General features: G+C 55.3%; 1 protein-coding gene across 1 annotated transcript; it reads left to right on the forward strand.

Annotated features, from left to right (window-relative positions):
- The first annotated feature begins 1,088 nt into the window (after positions 1 to 1,088).
- On the forward strand, positions 1,089 to 8,696 carry LOC125506116 (BTB/POZ and MATH domain-containing protein 2-like). Its single transcript, XM_048670988.1, has 2 exons — positions 1,089 to 1,146; positions 8,008 to 8,696. Exons 1-2 carry the CDS (start codon positions 1,089 to 1,091, stop codon positions 8,694 to 8,696), a joined length of 747 nt encoding a protein of 248 aa, XP_048526945.1.
- Positions 8,697 to 9,903: the final 1,207 nt, after the last annotated feature.

A 9,903-nucleotide genomic window follows, 5' to 3' on the forward strand; every position in this document is an offset into this window, starting at 1 on the left:
ATCGCGCTCTTTCTTGAAAGTGTCGCTGTTGTGGGGTGATCCTTCCCTCTTCCCACGGCCTTGGTTTCGGGGGGAAACCTCAGATCCGTGGGATCGGGCGATGAAGGCGCCTCACGTCTTCTTCCTGCTTGGGGGCATCGTCTCAAAGCTGGCCACAACCTGGAGACCAGTGGATGGCGGCATCTTCGCTGCATGGGAGGCGGCATCTTTGCTGCGTGGTTGGCTGAGGCAGCCATTTCGGGGGCGCTGATTTCTGTTTGGCAACGATGATGACGTCGAGAGGAGCTTGGGTCGTGGCTCGGGCTTCGATAGTCAGATCTTCCCGGCGTGTCCGAGGTTGCTCTTCTGTTGGTCACTAAGTTGTTTTTGAAGTCGGAGCTGTGGTGGAGCGAGTCCAGGTGGTGACGATGACAGACACTCGGTGGTCATTTACGGAGGGCGTGGTCAGCGCACGTCCTGCATATTTCCCTTGCGATGCTCGTCTTCAAAGTCGGAGTTGTCGGTTGTTCGCGCGTGTGGCCATCTGTTGGCATGTGGCCAGGTTGGCCGGTGGTACCCATGTTCTGTGGGTTGAGTTGTATTGGTTTTAGCCCGGTTTTTCTCAACTAACCAGGCAACTCTCACTATCTTCTTAATCAATGAAAATGGCAAGTCTTTTGCCTCGTTTAAAAAAAATCTAAAGATACGATGATCCCTTCCCAGGGCGATTGTAGTCTGGGCCGTGGGATCTCCTCCCCAAGCCGACCTCGGCCATCCTTTTTCTCACCGTGGCTGCTAAACGGCAACCCGCAGAAAACCAAACGTGCCAATCCCCTCTCGTCTCCGCCGCCACCCCTTCTCGCGCGTCTCTCCCCCGGGTCCCCTCCGCTCCCGCCGCAGCTCTCCGCTTCTCCCTCGGCGCCACCAGCTCCCGCCGTCGAGCTCCACGCTCCTCCAATCACCGTCCCCGGATTCTTCCTCCCCGCATCCCCTCCCGCCCTAGCGCCACCAGCGACCATGCTTCCAATGAGACCACTAGGAGGCGGCGAGGAGTAATCGATATAGATAGACGCAGTATATAAATCTTCAATGCCAAGCCCACCTCCAGAATGGCAGAGCGTTGCAAGATCTCTGCTGCCATTGTAGCCGGATGTGACGAAAGGTCTTGTGTGCTCAAGGTAGATGGATACTCCAGAGCCAAGGCGCTACTCAAGAACGACGAATTCATGACCTCTACTTCTTTTTTGGTGTTGGCGGCCACGACTGGGTCGTGAGATATTACCAAAACGGCTTTGCTAAGAATTATGTCGATTACGTCTGTGTTTCTGTACTTCTAGAATCTGCCGGAGATGCGAAGACGAAAGTCATGGTCAGGAGGGAGAGGGTCAGGCTTGAGGGGGAGCTCCTGCCGCTCCTAGACTCCAAGTCGCGCCGCCGGCCGCGGCGGCCACCCGCTCCCTGCGCCGTGGGCCACTCCGGCTGCGGCGGCCACCCCGCGGTGCCTGCCAGCTCCTGCCTGCTGGCGAGCATGGGCCGGCTGCGCTCTCGTAGATCTGGCTCCAGCAGTAGCCTGCATGCGTCGCCGCCGGCTTCCCCTACGCCCTCCGGTTCGTCGATGGTGCCGGATTCATAACCGCCCCGTCAAGTCAATGCGCGAGATCCCGGTTCTCCGCCCCGGATCCTGCTACGTGGCGAGTGCTCCACCACGGCTCCGCTGCTCTGCCCGGCGGATCTGGCCGCGGATCCCCTTTCCTTACCGCTTTTGGAGCGACCGCGCCTTCAATCCATCGTTGTTGCCCCTGATGCTGGCGTTAACTCCCTCCCTGCGGGGCTGGATGGGGGATGGACCGAGGTCTCCTCCCGGAAAAACAAGCGTCCATGCTCTGGCACGGCGGGTAATAGGTTGCGCTCCCCTCCGGTCCGGCATGGGCGTCGAGATGACTTCAATGCTGCTGCCAGCCGGGCTGCTTTCTTAAGCCAGTTCCGCGGCAAATGCTTCAGATGCCTGAGCAAGAAGCACCGTAGGAAGGATTGCCGCGACTCGATCTGCTGCATCATATATAATCACTTCGGTCACCTTAGCCGCGAGTGCCCGCAGAACCCCAGGCGCAACCCTGCCGTGGCCATCGCTAGGGTGCCGGCAAGGGATAGACTCTGCTTTGCTCCCACTACTCCAGCGCCTCCACCCGTCGCCCCTGCGCTACCGCCCCTTGCCATGGAAGGCACCCACGTCGCCGACCCCGCGCGCCGCCCGCGGCACAGCTGCAAGGTGGTGATGTCCACCCCTGCACTGGAACACGCCACCTTCATACTCAAGCGCCAGGGGGTGCTGCTCACGGCGGCGGATGCGCGCCGGACCTCCAGTGCCATGGCGGTTGGGCTGGAGCTTGAGGCGCGGCTGCGCATCCCGCCGCACCAGCTGCGGATCACCAACCACGACCCGGAGGACTACCTCATCATCTTCGATCTGCTGATTCACCAAGATCAAGTTGTCAAGCTCGGCTCTCTGTCAGTCGACGGCGCCAAGTTCTTCATCAAGCCTTGGCACGAGGATGATCACGCGGTGGTGCAAACCTTCAACTACCACGTCCGGGTGGTCATTGAGAAGATGCCGCAGCAGTTCTGGTCCATTGAAGGGACCGAAGAGGCCCTTGGCTGCCGTGTCGACCGCCTCGACAGCCGCACTTTCGAGCGGAGCCACACCAAGAGCTTGTCCTGCTGGATGTGGGTTTGGGATGTGGGGCTCATCCCAACCAAGCACACATTCTGGCTGATGGAGCGAGGGGCGGGTCGCGTGGAGGAGATGCTCGGGTTCTCTCCGTCGGGCCGCGCCATCGCCGCGCCTCCCTCCGCAAGCCGGCATGATGTCCTCATCCATGTGGACCGCATTGAGGATTGGTCGCCCTATGAGCCGCGGTCGCCGCGCTCGGCGCAGAGTGGCCTGCCTTCCTCGGACTCCGACGACGATGACAGACCCATGCTGCGGATCATCCCCACCGCCTCCTGGAAGAGGGGAGTGGAAGACGGCCAGCGCGAACCACAGCACCGCCGCCAGCTCGCTATGCTCGCCGATGTGGGCTGCCGCGGTGCACCCCATGGTGGTGGCCGCAAGGATGATGATGGAGAAGATCAGGGCGGTCGCAGATCGTGGAAGGACATGCTCCTTGGCCGGAGCCGCACCGGAAAGGAGAAGGTGGGGGAGCAGGAGAGCTCCTCTCGACGCCGTAGTCGCTCCTCGCCGGGACAACGCCGCTCTGAGAACTCGCGTGGTCGTCACAACTCCACCCGTCGGCGCGCTGCGGGCACCGGAGGTGCTGCTCCTCACGCGCCACGCCCCCTACCCCCGCCACCTGCTGCTGCTGCTGCCGCGGTTCACGACCCGATCGCCGACTTCTTCGCCGGTGCCAAACCCAGCTCCCGCAGCCGCCACCGTTCGACTGCATGGCTGCTGAGCTGGAGGCCCACGCGTCTGCCGCTGTCTCGACCCCCCTGGAGTTCAATGGCCAAGTCAGCCGCGTCAACGCGGTGGATGCGGGCCTGCCAGACGCCTTCGGCCCAACCCTGGCGGGCCCAGGCGTAGCCGTGGGCCTCCTCAGTCGCAAGGAGCCGGCCCACAGCGCGGCAGTGGAGATGCAGCTTGGGGCCGTCACCGAACAGGTCTGCTGCCTCCAGCTTGATGCAGAGGGCGAGGTTTCAGACCTGAGTGCGGCCCCGAAGCGCCTCTTCCAAGCCACCAAACCGCCGCTGGTGCCGGAGGCACCGGTGCGCCGCTCGTCGGCCCCGCCCAAGACCAGGGCCACGCCTGCTCCAGTGCGCCACAGTGCCCGCCAAGCGGAAAATCCATCGACGGTGCCAGCCGCGCAGCGGGGGACGCTACGACTTGTGCGCGAGCTGGGTCTGCTTGGCCCGAAGGAGAAGATGACTGCCAAGGCCGCCGAGAAGCTGCTCCGGAAGTTCGACGAGCCGCTCACTGATGGCAACATGGCCTGCATCGCCAAGCTGACCCGCCTCAACAAGGAGGCGCTGCGTGTTACGGCTGCCATGACCGGCGCCGATGGAGTGGACGAGGAGGCCATTGTCTGATCATGTTAGTGCAATATTTTAGGAATCTCCAGGGGCGCTCAGCCTTAAGCGGGGTTGAGTTAGGGCTCTTTGTAATTCCTGTAGGGTTAGTGGTTAGGAGTAGCTGGCGCTGCTGCAATTTGGGGCCTATTGGTGGGCTGCAGCGTTCCCTAAAAGTTGGAGGAGTTAGCTTGTCTTCGGTAGTGCGTTTATCTTCAATCAATGAAATTAGTAGCCGTTGGAGTATGATCAAGTGCCCATATGGATGACAACCGCTGTCCGATAGTTAGTTGGAACGTACGTGGGCTCAATATGCTAGCCAAGCGCGACGCTGTCTGTGAAGCTGTCGCGGCGCATCGACCAGCGATTCTCTGTCTTCAGGAGACGAAAATAGACGCCTGGTCACCAGCTCTAGTTAGGGACATTGGAGGTAGCAGGTTAGCTGACTGCGTAGTGTTGCCTGCGATCGGGTCTAGAGGCGGGGTGGCCATTTTTTGGGACAGTGAGATCGTCTTGATCGCGTCCCAGGCAGTAGGGGTATTCGCCATCACTGCCAACGTTACGGTCAGCCAATCGACCATCGTTTTTTGGCTAACTGTGGTCTATGGACCTGCTGACGACGCCCGTAAGGATGCGTTCCTCCTAGAGCTGGCACGATCTGCCCCTCCCCCTCCTGGAGAGCCGTGGCTCCTCACCGGTGATTTCAACATCATCTACAAAGCTAGGGATAAGAACAACTTCAACCTTAATCGGCGTATCATGGGGAAGTTTAGGGTGGCGCTAGACGCGGCAGGTTTGTGGGAAATTAAGTGTAAAAACAGGCGTTTCACCTAGAGCAATGAGCGGCAAAATCCAACGCTGGTTAGTATAGATAAAGTCTTCTGCACTATTAGTTGGGAGCTTCTCTTCCCCGCCTATGGCTTGATGGCCGTAGCCACGGCGTGCTCCAATCACTGCCCGTTGGTCTTGGCGCCATGCGAAGCTCCGATCCGCCGTGCTCGCTTCAGATTTGAGTCTTTCTGGCCGCAGTTCCCGCGCTTTCACCCTACAGTGGAGCGTGCTTGGAGCCGGCCGGTTCAGCAGCGTTGTGCTTTTGCGCGACTGCAGGTCAAGCTCAGCAGGGCGACGAAGGATCTGAAGATCTGGAGCAGATCACTGTTCAGCGATGCGAAGACTCAATTCCACATTGCCAGCGAGGTGATTCTCCGTCTGGACGTGGCGTAGGAGACAAGAACGTTGTCAGTTGCAGAATTCAACTTGCGCAAATTGCTCAAGATCCGGCTAGTGGGGCTGGCGGCAATCGAAAGGGCAAGAAAGAGACAGGCCTCCAGGGTGCTCTAGCTGCGAGCAGGCGGCGCGAGCACGAAGTTCTTCCACGCCAAGTGTTGCTCCAGAAGACGCAAAAACTTCATCCATACAATTCAGAGTGACGATCGGTGTGCCACGGCGCATGGAGACAAGGAGCAGATTATCCACGACCACTTCAGCAGCATGATGACCGCAGGCTCGGGGCGACGTGTGACTCTCAACTGGAGCACGCTGCAGCTTCCAAGGGTTGAAGCGGCAGGGTTGGATAATCCATTCTCGGAGGGAGAGGTCTTGGCAGCGATCATGCAGTCACCAGCAGAGAAGGCGCCAGGCCCTGATGGTTTCAGTGGAACTTTCTTCAGGGCCTGCTGGTCGATCATCAGTGCTGATATCATGGCGGCATTTCACCAATTCTACCGTCTAGCTAGCGGGAATCTAGCTGCTTTGGACACGTCTTTTGTAGCTCTGCTGCCAAAAAAGGATGGGGCTGTGCGGATGGCAGATTTTCGCCCGATCAGTCTAATCCACTCCTTTGCAAAGCTGGTTACTAAGGTGCTATCAATATGGCTGTCCAAAGTTATCAACACGCTCGTCTCTCCTGCGGAGTCAGCATTCCTGAAGACCAGGTGTATACAAGACAGTTTTCTCTATGTCCAGAATGGTGTGCGGGCTCTGCATCGTTCCAAAACCCCAGCTATGCTTCTCAAATTGGACATCTCCAAAGCCTTTGACAGCGTGTCTTGGGACTACTTGTTGGAGCTGTTGCAAGAGTTAGGTTTCAGTGCCAGATGGAGAGACTGGATTGCCTGGTTATTGGCATCATCGCACTCAGAAGTTCTGCTTAATGGAGTGCCAGGGAGGAGGATTAGGCACCGCAAGGGGCTCCGACAGGGTGACCCACTGTCCCCGCTGCTATTTATCCTGGCCATTGACCCGTTGCAACGCCTAATCGATGCAGCAGTTTAGCAACAAATGCTGCAGCCATTGCCAAGGTGGGAGCTGAAACTAAGGGTCAGCCTGTACGCTGATGATGCAGTTGTCTTTATGAACCCAGTTCAAGAAGAGATGGAGGTACTCACCACCATACTAAAGTTGTTTGGAGAGGCCACGGGCCTGAGGATCAACAGGCAGAAATCAACAACAACCCCAATCAGATGCGAGGAAGTGGATGTTCAACAAGTTCTGCAGAGCTTTGGAGGCGTCATCACAGATTTCCCGCTAAAATATTTGGGCCTCCCGCTCACTCTGACAAGAACGAGACTTGTTCACCTCCAGTTTGTCCTGGATCGAATCAGAGCAAGGCTAGCCGGATGGAAGGGCAGGCTCATGTCCATTGCTGGTCGACGGGTCCTTGTCAGAGCCGTGCTGACTGCAATCCCAGCGTTTGCTATGACAGTGCTTCGCATGCCTAAGAAATTCTTCAAAGAAATTGACAAAGTCAGACGACGCTTCCTGTGGGCACAGGAGGATGAGCTATCCGGAGGCAAGTGTAAAGTAAATTGGAGTAAGGTATGCACACCTTTGGATAAACAGGGACTTGGCATCCTCAACCTCGAGTGCTTTGGCCGAGCCTTGCGGCAACGATGGCTATGGCACACCTGGAAGCACCCAGACAAGCCATGGGTGGGCATGGAGGTACCGTGCACTACCTCCGATCGGCTGTTTTTCAGCGCAGCCACCTCGGTCACGCTTGGCAACAGACAGACGGCCAGGTTTTGGACCTGCTCCTGGCACCAGGCCGGCGCGCTGCATCTCCTTTTCCCAGACCTATATAAACACTCCCGGAGGAAGAACAGATCGGTTGTTGATGCCATACGCGATGATCGATGGATTCTGGACCTATCACACAGGCAGACAGATCAGATAGTCCATGACTGCGTCGCCCTGGCAAGACTGTTGCGACTGCTGCCTGTAAACCTCAGTTCAGACACGAGCGACGAGATCCGATGGAACTTGGAGGCCACCGGCTGCTACACTGCTGCTTCGGCGTATCGGGCGCAATTCCAAGCGAACACCACCTCCACATATCCTCAGATCATCTGGAAGGCTTGGGCGCCCGAGAAACTGAAGATCTTCTTCTGGCTGTTGCTACTGAACAGGCTCTAGTGCAACGATCGACTGCAGCGAAGAGGGTGGCCCAACGCATATTTCTGTTAGTTTTGTTTCAGGAACCTTGAGACGGCCGACCACATCTTCTGGTCCTGCCCTTTCACCATCACAATTTGGAACAACCTCTCGGTTTGGAAGGGCTGTGAAGCACTGAACGCCCAATCCGATCGTCTAGCCCAAAGTAGCACCGATCGGATCACAAGCATTGTCGACGGTACAAAACCGGAGTTCAGAAAGGGCATAAAGTCGCTCATGATGCTTGCAACTTTGGAAATTTGGAGGCACCGGAACGACTGCACTTTTAGGAACAAAGTGGCATCTGCTAGAGAAATTTTGCAGGCCATCAGGCAAGGCATTGACCTATGGAGGCAGGCTGGTGCAACATGCCTGTTGCACCCATTCACGCTGCCACCAGAAGGGATAGGCTGATTAACCTGCTGTTCTAATTTTCCCCTTTGATGTTCCCTTTAATCCTTTTGGTCTTCTGACCATCCCCATGTATTTACTTTTTACCCACTGCTCCCTGCTATGATCAACATGAAAAGCCAGCTATGCTGGAGGGATCGGAGCATCTGAAAGATGATTGTCTTACCATCAGGTGCGATGTCACCGTCATGAAGGAGATCCATGGCGAAGAAGCAAGGGTTCCTCCAAGCGACCTGCAGCAGCATCTTGGCGACCTACTCAAGAACCAGGACGCAGCAGACCTAACCTTTCAAGTCGGTGCACAGAGATTCTCTGCTCACAGGTGTGTCCTTGCTGCTCGGTCGTCAGTCTTCAAGGCCGAGCTCCTCGGCGCCATGGAGGAGAGTTCCTCTGGTCATATTGAAATCTGTGACATGGAAGCTGATGTTTTCAAGTCCTTGCTCCATTTCATTTACACCGACTCGGTTCCTCCAATGCTTGATGTGGTGATGGCCGGCCATCTGCTCGTGGCGGCTGACAGGTACAACATCGGCAGGCTGAGGCAGATCTGTGAGGAAAAATTGTGCAATAACATTGCTGCCAACATGGTGGCAACCAGCTTGGCTTTAGCGGAGCAGCATGTTTTCCATGATCTCAAAGAAGCTTGCTTCCAGTTCCTTGCTTCCCCGTCCAATTTGGAGGCGATGATGGCAAGCGAAGGTTATGAGCATCTCAAGTCCAGCTGCCCATCTGTTCTCAAGGAGCTAATAGCTAGAATCCTCCCGGCTGAATGGAACGCGGCTAAGGATATTGTCATGACAATGTGGAAGTAATGCCTATAGACCAGTTATCATATATGCCATCGAGATTTTAGTAGTAATGGTTAAGCTACTTCTCCATGTGAGGTTGTGTGCATGTTTCAGAACAAAAATTGCTACTCCCTCTGTTCACTTTTATAAGACGTCTTTATCTGCTCAGGTCAGTAAATGGTTATTTTCCTTTCTCGCGAAATAAAAGAAAGTAGTAGTATTGAGACAGCCGCCCATCTACGTACCTTGATTATCCATTGTGTGTTAGTTTAATTATTATTGAGTCAATTACATCATGTGTGCATGGTTACATTCTGCTGGATGCAGAATTAGTGCATCCTTGTTCCAGTGCTCTCATAACTCACCTAAATGTGGACTTGTTTTGGAGAATAGAAGCTTCATTACCTTAAGCTTGGGCCCTTGCACCAACTGAAGCCGTTGCAGATGAGGGAGGCTACCAACCGGTAGAATCAGTCAATCAGTCGAAAATGACAAGAGCCGATGACGGCGGATTTCCTCTCGGTTGCTCTGTTTTGTAGCGACTGACTACAATTGTAGGTTTTGTGTGCCGTCCTTAATACGTCACTAGTAGATGCTTGTGTTACTTCGCTGTGTCGGTTATTAGTACAAAGTTAGGTCATCTATTTTGAAACGGAGGTAGTACTTTTGCACTGCAAGCTGAATGTAAAATATGTATGCCGTGTATGTGGACGTTGTGATCTTGCGTTGTAATTCAGTCTAAAGCACTAAGCAAAAGAAATAAAAAGGTGTGCATGTAATTCTCAAGCATTGACTGAAAATATCTTCTGTTAGCTATAGTTGTGATGGATGGAGCGTGGGTTTATTATTTCGCAATGGTTATTGCTGGCAGTGCATCTGTGTGCTTGTTATGCTGTTGAGGATGGTTCGGACTCAGTTTTCGAAAAGACGGGTTTATAGGCATATCTGTGCTTTCTGTTGCTGGAGTAAATCGTTTTCGCACATTTTCTGGTCCATGGAAACCAACCTCGTACTACCTGTCTAGTTTTGATTCTTTGTTGCAGATCTTGTTCACAACAGAGTCGGTGGATGTGTGTTGTCTCCTCGTTTTGAAAAACGGTAGGCACCAGCGCAAGTGAACCTTTTCATATCCATATGCAAATGCAATGCATGCACTTTTTACAGTTTCATTCAGTCGACTGCTCCTCCCGCCTTCTTTTTCTTCTTACTCCCACCCGCGATCAGCAACCCC

The sequence above is a fragment of the Triticum urartu genome, chromosome 5, assembly GCF_003073215.2.
Source record: "Triticum urartu cultivar G1812 chromosome 5, Tu2.1, whole genome shotgun sequence".
Classification (NCBI taxonomy): Eukaryota; Viridiplantae; Streptophyta; class Magnoliopsida; order Poales; family Poaceae; genus Triticum; species Triticum urartu.